This window comes from Notamacropus eugenii, chromosome 6, assembly GCF_028372415.1.
Source record: "Notamacropus eugenii isolate mMacEug1 chromosome 6, mMacEug1.pri_v2, whole genome shotgun sequence".
Classification (NCBI taxonomy): domain Eukaryota; kingdom Metazoa; phylum Chordata; class Mammalia; order Diprotodontia; family Macropodidae; genus Notamacropus; species Notamacropus eugenii.
Genome location: NC_092877.1, coordinates 53,716,780 through 53,736,647, shown reverse-complemented (window position 1 = coordinate 53,736,647; position 19,868 = coordinate 53,716,780). Strand labels below are relative to the sequence as shown.

General features: G+C 39.2%; 1 protein-coding gene and 1 long non-coding RNA gene across 8 annotated transcripts in view; one reads left to right on the top strand and one right to left on the bottom strand.

The window, feature by feature from the left end:
- Positions 1-19,868, bottom strand: part of RGS12 (regulator of G protein signaling 12) — a 263,351-nt gene that overhangs the window by 149,470 nt on the left and 94,013 nt on the right. Inside the window, exon 1 of one of the 7 annotated variants that reach the window (XM_072620082.1) lies at positions 14,241-18,087. The exons of the other annotated variants lie outside the window; for them this stretch is intronic. Coding sequence (XP_072476183.1) covers positions 14,241-14,306 — 66 coding nt within the window. The 5' untranslated portion in view covers positions 14,307-18,087. Of the gene's footprint in view, positions 1-14,240; positions 18,088-19,868 lie in introns of those variants that run through there. 7 annotated transcript variants of the gene reach the window in all.
- LOC140511087 (uncharacterized) overlaps positions 1-19,868 on the top strand; it is a 36,916-nt gene that overhangs the window by 15,571 nt on the left and 1,477 nt on the right. The window contains exon 2 of the long non-coding RNA XR_011969429.1: positions 17,398-17,490. This is a non-coding gene — a long non-coding RNA (uncharacterized lncRNA). The remainder of the gene's footprint in view (positions 1-17,397; positions 17,491-19,868) is intronic.

The window sequence follows — 19,868 nt, the reverse complement described above, 5'->3', positions numbered from 1 at the left end:
TCTGCTTTTCCTAAGTTGTCATGACCAAAAAATAATCAAATGGTGGCCAGTCATTGGTGACCAATCATCAAGGTGATAAGCCTCTCTAGAATTTATTAGAATAAATCTTATTCCAATGTCTACTCATGAGCTCTTCAAGGTGTATGCCATTGATGCATGAGCTTGGATAGGTTCTTCCACACTAGGGAAGGCTTTAAAATAAAGGACCTAGAACTAGCTTTACTCAAAAATGAGCATCAAATTGGACCAAATTCTACTGTGCTCTTGAAAATTCACATCCATCATTATTCCTGGCCAGAGGTGGTTGTCAGTGCCTGATACATGGTAAAATTTAGGCAACATAATAGGATGAATTAATCATTAGAGAAACTGTCTTTAAACTAACTTAGAGGTGTTAAAGATAATGCATTAACACTGAAGTGTGTCCAATTTTGAATTTTCTTGGAACATCACCTTTTGTTTTAGAATAGATCCCCATAAAATGTAAGCTCCAGGGGCTATTTTATTTTTGTCTATATATCCAAGTGGCTAGCATAGCACCTGGAACATAGTGGGCTCTTAATAAATGTTTATATAGCAACTTTCTTAAGTTTTGTGTAATCTTAGCCCTGGATCAAAAGGTTTTAGTGTAGAGAATAGGGATATCTAGAACACAAGAGTGAAGATCAATGTTTGCTTTCTCTCCATCTGCAGCATCTTCCCTCCTGTTACTTCTCTTCTCCCCTCTCTCACTCCATATGAAGGATAATTAAGCTCAGTACATACTGCCAAATTATTTTTCTCCCCATCTTCCATTCTAGTTCTTTCCTCCCTTCAAATACATTAAGCAGTCTCCTAGGTTTCTACAGTTTTGGATGACCAAAGAGAAAAATAATTCTGAACTTGAAATCAGAAAACCTGGGATTCAAGTCCTAGTTCCACCTGGATGACCTTTGGGAGGTCACCATCTTTGTGAGCCTCATTTGCTCTTCTACAAAATGATAATAATTCTTTTCTTTTATTACCTACCTCATTGGATGATTCTGAGAAAGGACTTTGTAGATCATAACTAACTATATTAATGTAACTTTTTAAAAAATCAGTCAAATTATCCTGGTAGCAAATTGGCTGTCCAGAAGCATCAAGGAAAACAAGATAACCTTTTCCCAAACATCAAGAGTATCTCTCTCCCTCCCTCCTTCCCTCTCTCCCTCTGCGTGTGTCTCTCTCTCACTCTCTCTCTGTCTCTTTCTCTCTCTCTCACTCCCCTTCTGCCTCTTCTCTGTTTCTCCCTCCGTCTGTCCTTCCCTTTTTCTCTCCTCTCTCCTCTTTGTCTCTCCTTTGTCCCTTTCACCTTCTTTTGTTTCTCTCCTGTCTCCATCTCTCTGTCTCTCCTCTCCCTCTCTCTCCTGTCTCTCTCTATCTTTGTCTCTCTTTCTCTCTCTCTTTCTCTGTCTCTCTCTCTCTCTCACCCCTCTTCTGTCTCTTCTGTTTCTCCCTCCCGTCTTTCCCTTTTGCTCTCCTCTCTCCTCTGTCTCTCCTTTGTCCCCTTCACCTTCTTTTTGTCTCTCTCCTGTCTCCATCTCTCTGTCTCTCCTCTCCCTCTCTATCTCTGTCCCTCCATATGTGTCTCTTTCTCTTCTCTTCCTCTTCTCACTCACTCTTTCTTCTTGTAACCTGTAATTTCATTGGTTTTGGAAGTCTGGTCCAATAAGGAAATTCTCTCTACCAATATAGATCAGGATCTGGTAACTCATAATCTTAAAGAGTTAAGTAAGGCCCTTAACATTAAGTATAGGTGGAAGGTGGTAACACGGGCCAGACTAGTTAATGTGACCAGGAAGTGACTTGTCCAGAGTCACTCCTCAAGAATATCAGAGACACAGACTGCTCTTACTGACTGACTCTAAGGTCACCTTCCTATTCACGACTCCATACTGACTCTCAGTTTTATCCTATTAACAGATAATATTTGACTATGGCAGACAATCTAATTCAACTTTCTTAAACACCTAAACTGATACTAGCAGCAGTTAGCTAGTATTATATAAAATCAATCTTAGTGGAGAAAAACTATTTGTAAATTAATCATAGTTATATACACACTTCAGAAATCAAAAATAAGCATTTCTCAGGCTGAACCAAGGTCTCCTCTTCACTTGAACCCAGGCTCATTCACATATCAGCCAAACTGAAGATAGAGGGTCATACTCAAGCTAACACATGGTTTTCCTATACAAAAAAGTATAAACATAAATAGCCCTCATTAGTGAATGTGCTAAACATTCTTCCCTATTTGCTAACTTTGGTCCCTCCTGCATCTTCAGCCATGAGGTTTGTACTAAGACCTAAATTCCTGGGCAGTTTCTTCAGTGTCCCCTGTGAGCTACTCTGAAATAGCAAGACAAGATAACAAACACCTAAGTCCTGAAACGCAGCCAGCATCTCAATGATCCCTGCTCCTACACAATTCTAACAGTCTGGACGTGTGCAGAGAAGGACAATAAGAGGATAATCAACCATCTGCTACAGGGAGAGTTATAACAGGACAACTACAAATAGAACAGACAAACATGATGAGAACACTAGGACACACATATACACATGACAAGACAGGATAGTTACAGATTTCTGCAATATAAAGACTGCACATAAATGAACATGACCTGCAGTATCTATAAAGAGCTGGACTGTCCTTGGATTGAGGGAGGTACTTAAGAATCATTAACAGCAATGGGATGTCCAAGTCAGAGGCATCAGACTTGGGGCTTAAGTCAAGATCTCTGAACTAGATGAAAATGTCATTGGGAAATAGCAAAATAAATTTTAAAATGCAATAGAATACAAATAATTTAATGTGTAATTTTCTAAGTCAACATATGGCCCATAGGGTTCTTTATGAACAGTTTAGTGGCCCCCAAGTTTCTATTTTAGTTTGACTCCACTACTTCAGATGGTGTTTTGAGCCAGGGCCCATGGCTAAAGCTAAAGGGATTTTGCATAAGAATAAGATAAGGCAGGCTAAAGGAAAAGCTGTAGGCCCTTTTATTTAGCCCAGTGTCTTAACTAGAAACAACCAAAGAATAACAACGATAATGATGACAATAACTATAGCCATGATAATAATCACCCTTTCACATAACACTCTAAGGTTTCAGGCTCCAGGGTCTCCCATTGCATCCTGGGCCATCTCCAGCCATCCTGATGAATATCTGGCTACTGGACCCAGATGACTCTGGAGGAGAAGTGAGGTTGGTGACCTGGGACAGCCTTCCTCACTTAAATCAAAGTTAACTGGAAGTCACGTCAGTATTTCCCTGATGTCATGGTCCTCTTCAGGAATGAAGGGCAAGGTAATCTCATTCGGTTCCTCACAACAATCCTATAAGGCAGGTTAGGTTCTGTTATTAAACCCAATTTCTAGAAGAACACTGAGGCTCAGACAGGTTATGTGGGAAACAAGGATATTCTGTTTTCCACAGTCCTTGGTGATAAGGATTGCAACCTAGCGTGGGCAGGTTAGAGATCAGAAACTAATGTGCAGGCTCAATGAGCTGTGTGAGGAAGAGCCTATCAGAGAGGAGAACATAAAGTCATATGGCTAGGGGACATTAACATGGGAGATCCAAAGTTCTGAAAACAGTATAAGAAGCCCCTTCTTTCTGAATGTGTTGTAGCAGTCCTGTAACCTTACTGGGGAGGCTGACCGTCCATTCACAGGGAATGGACATAAAGATTAATAAAGGCTTTCCTGTTTTCACAACAGGTGTTATTCTTTGCTTAAGGTGAATATGTTTCTCACTGTTGGGGGTTTGTTAGACAGGCTCACTTCTAACAGGTTACAATTGAGTTGCCCAGAGTCACAGAACTAATAAGCTTCTGTTGACGCTAGGCCTTCCTATCCAGATCAACTTCCCCAGGGGTGTCAAACTCAAAGAGATGCGGATCCCTGCAGGGGGCCTGTTAACTTTGAAAACCACAAATTAATATTATCTATGTTGTGAGGTTGTTGTTTTGTAATTTTGTTTCCAAATACATTTTAATTTGGTTTTGGGCATCTCTCGGGAGTATCGTGGGCTGCTGTCTCTCCTGTCAGAAAACAAAAGAAGAAGATAGGCTAAGCAAAAAGTGTGATACAGCACATCCCACTAACCACTGCAAGAAGACCAGCAAAGTGGGACTAGAAAAGGGGCACAACCAGAGATGTCGCTTGGGAATATCAGGCATGACCATCTGTCCACAGCAAGTGAAGGGAGTCCACAACAGGCTTGCAAAAGAGGCTGACTGCACATGGCTGCATGGAATATCTGCCCAGTGCTGGGCACTCCAAAGCTCTAGTCAGGTAGCTCAGCAAGCTGGGCCAGTGAGAAGAGTCCCTGTGAGGCATGTATGTATTCCTAGCATGAAGGTCATAGGCAAGGAGATACACTGGCTAGGAAACTTGAAGATTCCAGATACAGTGGGCCCCAAAGAAGGGGTAGGGAAGAAAGGAGAGAACTAAAGCCTATTAGAATTAAAAAAAAAAAAAAAAGACCAGACCTGAAAAACCAGAGTTGTGTTGCTGTTGCAGGGGGTGGGGGTGGAGAGTGGGGGCAACTACCAGAGTCACTTGCAAAAGGTCATAAAGGAATACTGACCATACTTGAGGCATTTTAGCCAGACTTAGAAATACGGACAATACAAGAATGTTATCTCCTCTCACAATAAACATGACGCCTTTACTGTGTTCATCCTTCGTTGCTGAAGAAAACCAGGCCATCAGAGAAAGGGTGATGTGACTCGCACTTGAATTTATTATTAGCGTTTAAAAGACAAACTCTTCTAAGATGAAGATGGTAAGAGACATGAAGTTAGATGAGAAATTCAGTATTGTGAATATACCCAGACACATGTGGATTAGTTTTTCAGAGTGATGACCAGATCTCACAAAGTTAGATACAGCCACATTAGCACTCACTGTCTCTGTCAGGCTCTACCCCGACATGATCCTAGTTTGCTATTTTGCAGGGTAGGTGAAACAAATGATCACAGGCATTTTGCTTTGTTTTAGAAGGGAGACTCCTCAAATACTTTTTTTAAAAACTAGCATTAATCTTCAATTGCTGAAAAACCTTCAGTAGCTCCCTGCTGCCTAATAAATAAAATACAAATTGGCATTTCAGACCCTCCATAATCTAGGTGCAACCTCAGTTTTTTCCAGTCTCACCTCATTCACCTGGTTTCCCTTCACACAATCTGATAGGGCCAAAATGGACCACTAGAATCAAAGAAATGGAAGGGAACAATCCTTGGCTAGGGGTTGGAATAGTTTATCTAGTCTACCACCTGAATGTAGCAGATCATCTCATCTAACACATACCTAAACAGGAACCTCCCCTAGGCTGCTTCCCCAAATTTTCCTACTATATCTGCCTTCATACATTTATATAATCTGCCTCCCATAGTTGAAACTTACTTCCTTTTTCCCTCTGCCTACTGAAAATCTCTCTCCTGGAGGCTCAGCTCAGGTGTCACTCTACCCACAACACCCCTACTGAAAGAACGCTAGCTTTGGATTTTCCTTGAATACTTTGTCCAGATCTTTCATTCATTTCTCCATACTATGCTGGATTATACTCATGTGTTATGTTCTACCTCTTAAACTCTTTAAGGGGCCAGGACTGTAATTTTCTCATCTCTGTACCTCCAGTCTATAAACTCCAGCTTCTGGCACAAGTCAGGCCATTAATGGTGGCTGATACGCTCTTGGGAGACTTTCCTGTGGCACCAGTTTATAAACATCCCTAAACTAACTCTAGGCTGGGACTCTCCCCACATGATGCTCATCAGCTGAAAGGGAGAAAAGGAATAAAAATGAAAAACCAGTGCCTCTGGCAAACAAGTTAGCAGTTACATTGGAGGACTCTAGAGTTTAGGTTTCTAAAAGCAAAGGTTCAGAACAAAGTTCTCCATATCAGTGGGCTAAATGTTGATCAGTTCATCTGAGTAAAATATAATACCAAGAATAACAAGATCCCAGGTTCAATTGCCAAATGAGCAGGTGAACTTAGTTCCATTTCATGGCCATAGACTGTACCCCTAACCTTCCAAAACCTGCAAGGAACAACATCTTGGCTAATGAAAGACTGAATCCAAGCATCTGTTTTCCTAGATCAGTCAGGTAACAGAGGAAGAAGACACAGGTCCCATTATCACCTTTCCTAAAAGTCTTTAAAATCTCAACAATTAATAGCAAAAGTTACAAAGATGATCAGGCTGGTTCAGCACACACACATACACACCCACATATTGATGAAGGGTCAGTTGATATCTGTAAATGAAAGACAATACTTTATTAAGCCATGGCCATAAGCAATTACTTAAAGGCAAAATATTCAATTATTCCACAAATCTAGTTTCCCAAAAAAAGCCAAACCAGAATTAGTTGTAACTAGATGGAGTGACTACGTTTTGCTCCTGAATGCCTGACATCCTCCTCTCAATGATCCACCTCCTACTCTATACTCTTTGTAGAGCTCCTTTGCTCCCATCCAAGGCCAACCATCTGTGCTTCCCTACCTGGCTCAGCTACTACCCTATGATGGTCCTATCACCCTTGTGAAGCTCTCCCCAGGCCTGTGGAAAGTACAATGGACTCCAGTATCTTTGCCAAGAAAACCCCAAGTGGGGTCATGAAGAGTCGGACATGACTGAACTGAACTGGCACCACCAATTCTCTGACCCAAATGTTTTGTTGCTATCCACAGTGATCTGGCAATAGAAATTTCTAGCCAAACAAGTACACTTGAGACTGTCATGTCAGATATGGAAATGAAGTAGTATTAGTATTCAGACTAGTATTCTTACAGGTATATGTTACACAGTAATATCTTAGCTCCAGGGAGTCTTCAAGGAATAAGGATAGCTGAGGGTTTATTCTCTTAAGCATTAAAACTTCTAATCAAAGAGAAATCTTTCCAAAATGTATTCCGCATACTTCCCTCTTTTTAAAGACTACAGAGGATCATTTAACCAGTTTATCGATGACTCAAATAACTTAACAATACTGTAGCAATGGTACCTCCGATTCTACTACATAGAAGATTATCTCACTAAATGTTCCCAGACTCTGGTGGACAAGTAGAAAGGAGGTGAACCCTCATGAAGCAGGAATGATGGAAGACAAACAGTTGAGCTGTCTAGGAAATATTAAAAGAAGTTAAGGAAAGCTTCTAGTATAGTGGGTAAATAATTTGTAGAGATATGGACAAAAATTCCATCAGAAGGGAAGGTATGGAGAAATTTCAATCTGTCCAGGCAGAGGGAGCATCCATGTCAATTGAAAAAGAATTCATGGAGGCATGTGTGCCCCTCCCTCCCTTACTATCAGGCTGTTGCTTGTTGTCCCTTTTTCCTACCACCAGCATGCTAGTCTGTGGCACCCCTTGTACCATCTTCTAATTTGCCACTTCTGCTCTGCTGCTAGCTTAGAAGTCAGATAACTAAGCTAGTTAGAACTGTGTGCAAAGGGGGTGGGGAATTAAAAATAGATGAAGGCTGAGGGTCTAAGGGGTTTTCCCATGAGCAAAGCGAAGTTTTAAATGCAGAGATTTTATAACAGGTCGGATGCTCAGAAGCTTTTTTATTTACACCTTTGTAGGCAGGACAATGAATGGATCAATAAGGCATCCAAATAGCTAGGACAAATGAGGCATTACTATATCATGACAACATTCAATGAAATTTAACAAACATTCTGTGCAAGCACTGTACAATCCAAAAACAAACAAAACAACACTATCTTCAAGGAGATTATTTTCTAATAGAAAATAGCAAAGGATAATAACTATGGATAAAATTGCATTTTTAAAAAATGTCACAAGACCAGTATCTGGTTTTTAGCAAGTTTTTTTTGTATAAATCTGTGACAGCCAGGTAACAATCTTGTTCAGAGGAGTCTGTTCAGAAAGACTAGCTTAATGCTCTACATGTAGTAGAATGTAGTTAGTGTTAGTAGCCTAACATGATGCTTTATATACGGGACAGGAAGGACAGGAGGAAAGGAAGGAGGGAAGGAAGGAAGGAAGGAAGGAAGGAAGGAAGGAAGGAAGGAAGGAAGGAAGGAAGGAAGGAAGGAAGGAAGGAAGGAAGAAAGGAAGGAAAGAAGGAGGGAATGAGGGGAGGGAGGGAGGAAAGAAGGAAGGATAAAGTCTCTCTATGTGCCAGGCACTATGCTGAGAGTTTTACAAATATTATCTCATTTAATCCTCAAAACAACATTAATCCCCATTTTACAGATGAGGAAACTGAGGCAAAGAGAGGTTAAATGACTTGCCCTGGGTCACATAGCTAGTACGTACTTGCCTTAGGTCTTCCTGTCTCCAGGTCTAGCACTCTGTTCACTGTGCCATCAACATAACTAATGGCACATGGCACAAAGTCTTAGAAAGCCCTACTACAAAGATGTTGAGTTACCAACAGAGAATGGCGAGTTTAAAAGTGTCCACTGTGATTCTGCTGAATTACTGCTCCATTAGTGTGACTAGAATCCTTGTGAACCCTTGCAATCTTAAATAAGCTTGAAAAGTCAAGAAAGAAAATTAGCCCCAGCTTTAGTTGGGAACTATGTGATCTTACAGAGCCAATCTTATGGTCAGGTGACCAAGCACATATATACCAAGGGAACCTCCATGTCTTTATGAATAGACCAACTTCAGTAGTACCTAGAAAATGACTAACAATTAACCAGTAAACTGCATATAAAGACATACAAGGCACTGTCATTAACCTCAAAGATTTTTAGCACAAGAAGACAACCCAACATTAGAAGACCCTCTACATCAAATGAGTTGTAGACTACTATCTTCTAGTCTGCTGTGTCATAGGAGCTCAAAGGGGAATAACCATTTCTAGTTGAGGTGATCAAAGAAGCCTTTACAAGAAGAAGTAGAATTTGAAGTCAGAGCTGAAAGATGTTGGGATTTCCATAGATTAAGAGGATTAATGGATGGGAAATTCTACTTGAAAGAAACAGTATAAGCAATAAGCTTACTTCCACCCAGGTTGTGGAGATGAGATGCATGTAGTCATGCATGTAAGGCATTCTAGGTGAATGGAATAGTAGAAACAACATCCACCTTTTAGAATCCCTTTCTTCCTTCAAGGCTGAACCCAGCTGCCGACTCTGGATGCCTTCCTTGGTTCTCTGAATCGTTAATGCCCTTTCCCTCATGACCACCTCTGTAGCATCTCTTATTTACACCCTCTTCTGTCATCTGACACTCCTACCACCCTACTGCAGGCCCTCATCACCTGGACTACTGCAGTAGATTACTGGGTGGTGTCCCTGCCTCCAGTCTCTCCCCTAAACTCCAGTGCCTCCAGGATCAAAAACATAAGCCTCCTTTTGGTTTTTAAAGCCCTTCATGAGCAGGCCTCTCCCTTTTTTTTCAGTCTTCTTACACCTTACTGGCCCCCATGAACTGTTTGATCCAGTAACCCTGGCCTATTTGCTAATCCTCTCATAAGGCACCTCATCCCTGACTCTGTAGGTTTTTATGGGGGGCTGTCCCTCATGACTGAAATGTTCTGTCTTCCTCCAACCAATCTCCCGACTTCTCTGGCTTTCTTCAAGGCTAATCTAAAATCTCACCTTCTGCAAGCTTTTCCCCACCCCCTTAAATCTAGTGCCTTCCCATATGACTAAATCTAATTTACTCTGTCTACAGCTTATTTGTATATGACTGTTTACATATTATCTTTGAGGTCAAGAACTGTCAGGTTTTTCTTTGTATTCTCAGTGCTTAGCACAGTACCTGGCACATAGTAGGTACTTAATAAATGCTTGTTGACTTGACCTGTTGATTTGTCAGTTGACCTGAAGCAGAGTGTTTGCTAGTAGAGAGAAACTGTCATGAAACTGATGCTAAGGAGGGAGGTTAGGGCCAGATCACGGAAGCATCTTGAATGCCTGTCTATGGTCTCTAAATTTTGGAAATCATAAGATCTTAGGATGTTTTATAAGAGACTTTGTAGATGATCACCTCAGTGACTGTAGATAATGAGCCACTGGAACTTTCTGAAGAGAAGAATGACAACAACGAACAAAAGAATATTTTAGGAAAACTTCTCACTGTCAGGGTGACTTGGAGATGGAAAGGCCCAAAGGGAGATACACTGAAATCCTGAAGTTGGGAAGAACCTTGGGAGTCACACTGTTTAACTCCTCTCCTCTGCTCCCCTGCCCCTGATAGTCCTCTACCCTCAGCCTGAAGCCTTCAGTGACCGGGAGCTCACTATCTCATAAGCAATCCTTTCTATTTCTGATTATGTAGCTTTACTTAATAAGAAGTTCCTCCTCATGTCCAGTCAAATAGTACTGTCTCCTTGCAATGTCCACCCATCAGTTCTTGTTCTTCTCTCTGGTACCCTCTTCTATATTATAGGCTTTCAGAAAGTCTAAAGACAGCTATTATGGTTCACCTAATTCAACTCTTATCCAGGCTTAATATCTCTAGTTCTTTCATATGCTCCTTTCAGCTGTTCACTATAACATGTCAAGAGTATCCCCCCACCATCCTGCCTGCCCTTGAATCTTTCTTATAATAACTGCAATCTAATTCCACCTCTCCCATCTTTACTTATATAAGCTGATTTTTTAATCCAGTACAATAGCTTTGGTGACTACTACAGTAGTCTAGATAATAAGGGCCTAAACTCGGGTAATTAATAGCAGTGAAAATTAATGGAGAAACATTTTAAATGAATCTACAGAATTTGGTGACCAATAGATCTGCCAGCTGATAGAGATGGAGGAGTTCAAATGATCGATTCAAAAGGCAGGTAATTGAAAATAACAAAATACAGATATGAATTTTCTCCCTACCCCTTAACCATAAGAATCCTTCAAGACTTAGTCTAAGACACTCTATTCTTCTCCCTCTAGACACACTCTCTAGGATGGCTCAATTACTCACAGATGATCACTCCCTATAAAGAAATGGCCTTCCAATGTATTTTTCAATCACTGATCTCAATTTCCTGATCTGATGGGCATTTAAAACATTAAGGGGAAAAAAGAAACTGAGAGATTCCATTACATATCAATTAGAAGCAGTAACACACACTAGAAAAAGCACTGGATTTGGAGACAGAATTCCTAGGTTCCAATCTCAGCTATGGTATTTACTGAGTGGTGGTCTTGAGTAAGGTAACAACTTCTCTGGGCCTCAGTTAATTAATTCATTTTAAGAAAGGGAAACAAAAATTCTTGTCCTGACCACATGACATAGTTGTTTTGAAGATCAAATGAGATAATAGGCCTAAAGTGTTTTGTGAACTACAAAGCACTATCTACATGAAAGGTATTGTTATTATTGAATTCAGAGTTGCTGAAAGCTACTTTTCATTCAAAGGAATTTCCTAGACAACTAACTAGAAAAAGTAAATTCTAAGTCAGATTTCTCTGGGGGAATAAAACAGTGAAAAATAACTTCTACCCATCACGTCCTGTTAAAGTATTTTTTTAAAAGCTGATTTAGAAACATCTGAACAGATTCTATATCCAACTAAACTTATGAATTATAATTTGTATGAGAGCACTCCAGAAAAACAAGAGGTTTGTAAAGAATATTTCAGCCAAATGACTAAAAAATTAATTTGACTAAAATAACGTGTTATCCAAGATTGAATGTGAAAGACAGTGTTTACTCTTACTATTGCAAAAAGTCTTGGTAGCCTTTTTGGTTGAAAGATTATACTTTAGTGATTATATAGGAAGAAAACTATTGGAACATAAATGAGAGCAATTCATTTATGTCAGATTACTTCAATGGAAAAAATATAAAACACTCAGTTTTTAACACATATTTTTCTTTGAATTCAACAGAAGTCCTTTAAAAACAAAGTCCCACTGAAGAAAAATTGCTATACGAGTGCCCCCTGCTGTTCATGTTTAGAATTGCAAATCTCAGAAAACAAAAACACTGAGAACAACTTTTCTCCCTTTGCCCTTCTCTCAAAAAAATAAATAGATTGGCTCATTTGAAACTAATAAATCTCTGCTCATAAAAATGCTCCACATGGTTGGAGAGATTAATCACCTGAATGCTTTCTAATACAACAATAAGCAGAAGTGATCCAAGGTTTGAATCTTTATAATAAAAAGCTCGTATCAAATAAAAGAAAAGCGTTTATATTTAAAGTACACAGTAGAGTCTCAATTGAATCAAGAGAAAAAAACCATATCAAAAACAGAATGCTAGTTCACTATATTGAAACTTAAAGATGACTTATAAAGGTCAGTCTTAACTATCTGTATCCTTCTCAAGAGAGATCAAATTCCCTCTCTTTTCCCAGTGACCAATAAAAAAAAAGGACCAGATATGAGGATCTTTTGGATTATATTTAAGTGCTGCATGAAACTAACAACTTCATCTAAAGACACTGTAATATTTTATCTTTATTGACGATAATTTAAAAGAAATAATCAATTAATTTGGAGGGCCCCTAAGGAAACTTTCAAAATGCAGTGGGAATTAATATGCTGCTGACTGTTTCCAATTATGTTTCTGTAGCAATCTGTAACAATCAAAATTAATTAGCATCTTTTGCTTCATAACCATTTCAAATTAGTTCTGAGCAAAGTGATAAAATTCTGCAACTTGAGATTGTTTAAAATAAATTACTAGTATAGATGTAACAAAAAAGATCCAAAATAATTTGCTTACTTAAGTTTAGAATTGTCACTTCTCGTAGTCAACTGACATACAGCCTTGACAGAGAAAGAGAAACATAAACATACTCGTGTGTGTGTGTGTGTGTGTATGTATCAGGAAGGAATTTCAAAGATCATCTAGTCAACTTAAAGAAAAAAAAAAAAGATGACGAATAACTGATTTGTCCAAGGTCATAGCAACAGAGGCAAAATTCAAACCCAGGTCATCTAACTCCATATACAGTGGTCTTTCCAAATTCACTCACATATGCACCTGCTTATCTACATATTCTCTCTCTCTCTCTCTCTCTCTCTCTCTCTCTCTCTCTATCTCTGTGTGTGTGTGTATGTGTCTCTCCCCACCCCAAGTCTTCTCCAGTAATTCATTTTGAAGGGGGAAGTGAACCTGGATTCTCAAAGTTCTATGAGTGAAGTACAGGCTCTCACAGATGCTACCAGACTGAAAAGGCATGGGCCTAGCAATGGACCATATGTTTATCACACCAGGTTCAGCCTAATAAACAGAAGTTAAGAAATCAGGTGATTAGCAACTAATGAAGATGTAAAGGAATCTTCCAAAGAGAGCAATCACACACTGCTGAAATCACTGATCTTTGAAATACTGGAGTATATAAACATACACACACACACACACATACACACATGCACACACATGCACACACACACACCTGAATTGCTGCTACTCTACAAAAGCTTTTTTTTACATTTATAATATGCTTCCTTATTTTTTTTATTGTCTCTTGACAGTTAATTTATCTAATATTCACATTTAGGTGGTGATAGGAAAAGGTTCTTAGAATCACAGATGACATCAGAGCTGGAAGGGTCCTCAGAGATAGATCACTTTGTTTCAAAATGATCAAACTGAGGCCCACCCAGAGAAAGTAAGTGACTAAACCAAAGCTACGTAAGCTAGATATGGCTGAGCCAAGCCTAGTGGCCCCCGATTAGTCCCATGTTTTCCATGACACTATGCTTATAGAGCCTTGAATCTTCATTTACTTTGTAGCACATAGTGTATCCTGGGCATGTGATAAATGTTAAATAATCAAACCATGATGATTTCAGTATTATCTCTGTGACCGTAATTCACATACTATAAAAATTAGGCAATCACATAAATAAGCAAAAATCACCCCAGAAAACATTTCCTACATTTGAGAATAAATAAAAGTAAACACATGGATAATAATGTTAGATACTATGCTTTAAATTCCTAACAAAGAAGTGATAAGACACAGTTCCCAAAATGAAGCTATTTTTATCTGATGGGCAATTTTTTAACTGCCTAGAAAAAGCGTTAGAAGTTTTTAAGTATTTTTAAGTATTTAATATTCTCTTGAGCAGAGTGATCAATAAAGTAAAAACAGACAAAACTACCTTAGGGTAACTGAAAAGAGTAGGAAATTTCCAAAACTTCCTTTCCTAAAACCAATCTTCTCACATCTCACTACAACAAACCACATTCCTCAGCTCTCTGGTTTGGACTTTAAAGAATACTTCTATTCTCTATGATCTCTTGAGACACGCAAAAACTTATACTCACAGACACTGGACTGACAGTAAAAGTTTTCTCCATGTAGAAATAGTTCCTAAGGAAAGTTTCTTTCATGGTTGGAGCAGTGCAGGAGGGGAGGAGAAACGCTTCCTATCAAATCCCCACTGTGCATTGAGATACCTTCCTTCTGGAGATTTAGTGAAACTAAACAGAAATGCAGCCCGGCTGCCTGGTGCCCTCACACCACATTTCATGTTCTCCTCCCTCAGTAGTTACACTGTACTCCCCACCCAGGCTTAATACTTGTTCTGCATCTTCCAGTCAAAGTTAAAAATTCCTGCACACAAGTCTTTTTAAGTGTTGTTTTATGGGACGCTTTCTATGATGATCACAAAATGTAATCAAGCATTATATGAAGTGGGATGCCACTTCACAAATGTGCCATGCTCCCGACGTTACTGACAGGAGTTCAAGTACAAATGTGCTCGTACATTTTGTTTGCGTAATCATACTTTTCAGAGGGGGGATGGGAAAGAAACTCGGCTAAAATCTGATGGAAAGTAAAGATGTTTGATAATAGCTAGTAAAGAAAATTGACAGTAAAGTTCAAAGAGACCTAAACAGCACCAAACTACCCAACAGCAGTTATTCCAATCGAATTGTTTGTTTATGGCCAAGACCCATGTTTCTTCCCATTCACAGAAAAAATAGTTGCATGGTTCCTCTACCTTTCCTTTATGAAACACAGGAGATGAGAGATGGACCAGACCTTAGACAGCATTTAGTATAAAGCCCCACCCTCAGCTAGGGGCTGGACCTAAGTTCTAGACCTAAAAACTCCCCCTCTCTCCCTCTCTGTCACTTTCCTTCCTCTTTCTGGGGGTAGTAGTGAGGTGCACACTCTAGAGAAGTATAATACATTTGGAATCAAAAGACTTAGGCTGAAATTCTGACTCTACTATCTACCACTTGAGTTATCTGGGGCAAGTCCTTCTCTTCTCCTTGCCTAGGTATCACAAGACAATTTTATGAGAAAAACACTTTTAAAACCTTGAAGCATTAATGTTTTTTATTAAAATTATTATTGAAGATGAGGAAACTAAAGCCCAGAAACATTAAGTGTAAGTCTTGTCCAAGTCTTGTCACAAAGCGAGAAAATCAAGAGTCTCAGTGAATCTCTAAAGATAGCTTTGACAATTTAGCTATCATCCACTCTCTTTACATCTTACATTTGGCTACATGTACTCATTTAAAAAGACCAAACCAGGAGGTTAAGCCCCAAAATGAAAATGAAAATGACCTGAATCTATTAGGAGTAACACTCCTAAAAGTTGGTCAGCCATGGAAAATTTCCTCCAAACTTATAAAAACAATCACACATGCTTCAAAAACTACAGCCAAAGAACTTTTCTGTGAGTAAAGTTACCTTTAATATGACACTAATTGATCCTCAAAGTCTAAGATATCGAATGAAATTACATCTATTGAAATCTCCACAGAGTAATTACATAAACAATATTTGTGGCTCCTCTAGGAGATGATACCCAACCACTGGCCACCACGTGTACCTAAGCTAGATGAGAATGTGTGGCGATCCCAATAAATAGAGGGTTCCATCCAATTTGAGAACATTTCAAGAGTGAAGGGGAAGAGGGCAGAGCCCAAGAGGGAAGGAGGGAGAGAATCTGAGAATATATATTTTCAAATACAAAGAAGAATCCATAATCAACTCGAGCTTAGTTTACTGACTCAGTGACAAGCTGAGATTTTTATCCTTGTTACTACCTACTTCAGGAGCCACAGTGACTCTCAATTGCTCCTGAAAACAAAATAAAACTTCTAATTGTACACCTTAATACATTCTGAAAATCAACACCTATCTTGCATTTTTAAAAAAAGTTTTACTGCTGCCTTTTTCAGTCATGTCGTGATTTACACACACACATGCACACACATACATAGTGAACATCTTAAAGGAAGAAAAGTAGTTATTTAAAACTAATCTATATAGCAACCACATCTGACATTCCAAACCCATAGTTCTTCATCTTTTGGCAGAGAGGAAAGAAATTTGTTTCATTACCTGTTTTCTAGGTCCAGAATTGGTCATTACAATTATTACGATTGCTTCTTATTTTCTCATTTTTATATTCAATGGAGTTCTGATAGAAACAGTACTAGGACAATTCACTGTCCTACTACTGCTGCTCTTTTATGTTTAAAGTTCAGTAAACTATTGCTTGGCATCTAGGTGGTACAGTAGATACAGCAGAGCTTAGAACCAGGAAGACTCATTTTCATGAGTTTAAATGGCCTCAGACACTTCCTTGCTCTGTAACCCCAGGCAGGTCATTTAACCGTGTTTACCTCAGTTTTCTCCTCTGTAAAATGAGCTGCATAAGGAAATGGCAAACCACTCCAATATCTTTGCAAAAAAAAAAAAATCCCAAATAGGGTATGCCCAAAAGGGAAAAGTAATTGCTTTTAAAACTGAACACATGTGGAGACTCTCAGAAAGCATCTTCAAGACAACTAAAGACAAGGAATCATAGTATCACAGAATGATACATACTTCTTCCCATTCACACATGGTTTTGATTTCTTCTGCAGTCTCAATATAGTGAGAGCTTTTCATTCCTTATCATTTGGAAGTTATGAGTGTTTGGTATGTTGGATTCTAAAGAAGATTTAGAGGTTTGTATTTGCAATATGGTGATCTGTCATCTGTTAGTTTACTCAGTTCTATTCAGGTAAGCTGAGATTTGCAGAACTCCCAGAGAATCATTATAGTATAACCATAATTGGCTCAGGCATTCCCTCACTAGAAATGCCATGTTTTCTATCAATTGTTCTTGATATTGTCTTATTGGTGACATTTTAAAAAGAGAATAGTTCCCCACACAGACATCAGATGCTCTAGTATTTTCATTATGTTTGCATTTATTTTATTTATTTACAATACATGAATAAACCATGAGTAAGGAGCTAAGTCAATAGCTTCATAGCAATTAATACTTGTTATAAATATCTGAATGTTTCTGGATGGGTTGCTCAATAACTACTGAATCAATAATGAGTTGTTCTTTGTACCCCTGGGCTTTCTAGTGCACATTTTGTGCTCCTCGGTCAAGTTATTAGCAACAGTCATAATAATAACTGACATTCATATTGTGCTTACAAACTTTTTCTCACTTGAATCTCACAGGACTCCAAGTATTATTCCAAATATTAATATCGCCATTTTACAAAGGAGGAAAACGAGGCTGAGAGAGGCTAGTGACCTGTCCATGGTCACACGGTAAGTTTCTCTCAAGAACTGAATCCATTTTCCTGACTCTAAGTGCAGCACTTATCTACTTTGTCATGCTGCCTCTAATTATTCGATCAGTCAATAACCACTGATTAAGCGCCAGGATCTGGGATAAGAGCTAGGATACAAAGGAAGGTAAAAGACAGGTCTTCATTCTCAGGGAGCTCACATTCTAACGAGGGAGATAACATGCAAACAACTCTGTACAAACAAGCTATATATCCAAGAGACAACACAATGATTATGGAAATTAACAAAGGGAAGGGAGGATCGGGAAAGGCTTCCTGTAGAACATGGACTTTAACTGGGACTTTAGGGAAGCCAGTGAAGGCAGGAGGTAGAGATGAGGAGGGACATCATTCTAGGCATGGAATCATAGATTGGGACCTTAGAGTCCAAACTCCTCATTTTACAAATAAGAAAACTGAGACACAGAAAGATTTAGTGAATATACACGTTAAGACCACCTAACTCCCTTTCCTCCAATGTTTTATTAACCAAACAGTCATTTTTATTCGAAATTCAGTTTTGCAAAACAGATTTCCCTATTGGGAAAAAGAGGTATATACAAGATAACAGGAACATTCAAGTTCACTTGGCATCTATACTTCTTTACCATAAACTAACAAATTAGCATTTTGGCCTTTTATAGGTTTTCTTGTGAAAATGCTGGTAAAGGGGGAAATGGAGTGTCTTGTTTGAGGCACAGCAAGAAAGCCACTGTCATTGGATCCCAGAATACGCGGGGAGGTGTAAGGTATGGGAAGAGGGGGCCGTTATGAAGGGCTAAGATAACAGAGGCTTTTATGGTTGATCCTGGAGGTGACAGAGCACCACTGGAGAATAAGATGGTGACAAGGTCAGATTTTCACTTTAGGAAAATCACTCTGACAGGTAAGAGAGACTTGTGACCAAGACACCAACCAGAAGGCTGATAGAACAGTCCAGCAGTGTCAGAGAGAAGGGGGTATACAGAGGAGAGATTATGAAGGTAAAACTGACAGGCCTGAGCAACAGATTACATATGCAGTGGAGGGGGTAGTGACAGAGAGGAGCTGAGAATGACACCTTTGGTTCAAGTCTGTTGGACTGGGAGGATGGTGGTACCCTCTACCATTAACAGGAAAGTCAGGAAGAGGGGAGTGTTTGATATAAAATAGGACGGGTTCGGTTTTGGACTTGTTGAGTCAAAGATGTTCATCAGAGTTCTGATTAGATTTTGGTGTTATTTTCATTTACATTAATTCAGTCATTATGTGAATTATTCTGGTTATGCTCACATCACTGTATCAGCTCAGACAAGTCTTCCATGCTTATCTGAATTCCTTTTACTTATAATTTCTTAAGGCATAATAGTAAGCAAACACACTTTGTCTATCCATTTCTCAATCTGTAAGTACCCACTGTTTCTAGTTTTTTTGCCATGTCAAAAAATGGTGCTATGAATATTTTCTTCTATATGATGGGAGCCATACTTGGTGCAGAGAGCCATTACCTACGGAGAAAAGACAAGACTGCCGGGGGACAGTGTCTATGACGCACTGCTTCCCTGATCCCATCTTCTTCCTTTCCCTTTTTCCCACACTTCCTAACTCTCCCTTCCTCTTCTTTAGTGCCCCACCATCCTGAGGTATGGATACCCTACAGACTGGGTGGTGGGTTCAGGTGGCATGGAGGCTGGTCTTTTAAGGGAGCAAAGAGGCCACTTGGCTTCCTTGCTTGAAGTACAAAAGGCAGAACCTAGGGAAGAAATAATGAATGCAATTTTCTCAGAGTTCTTACTGCCTTTGGGGAAGGGTTTTCTGACCTGGCCTGGTTGGTTACCATGGTGACCATGAGGCCATGTAGGATTCTACATCTTTTTTAAACTAGAAGTTGCATTATTAAATTTCTTGTGATTTCTAATGCTGCATTTTTGCATTTTACAATCTACAAGTGCCCCGCCACACTTTAATCCCTATGTCTGAATTATTGGACTAGGTTTGGCCTGGGCCAGAAGAGTATATATGTCTTTGACACCCTCAAGACATAGGTTTGGGAGTGCAATAACTGGGTTATAAGACATGAGTAATGCAGAGACTTAGTTTGTGTTAGTATGGTGTGGTTTTTGGTTATGTTTGTTCATACTGGATCTGTGATTTCATTAGTATAGGGAGGTCCTGATGAGGAAATCTCTCTGCCATTGCAAATCAACAACTGCTCTAAGAATGAAAGTTGCAGAGAGCTTTGTGGGAGCCTGAGAAGTTAAATGACTAGAGTAGGAACACAGAGCTAGCAGATGTAAGAAGCAGCACTAAAAATCTTCCGGATTCCAAGGTCTCATCACCTCTCCTGATAATTTTATATCATCAAAATTGTCTATTTAT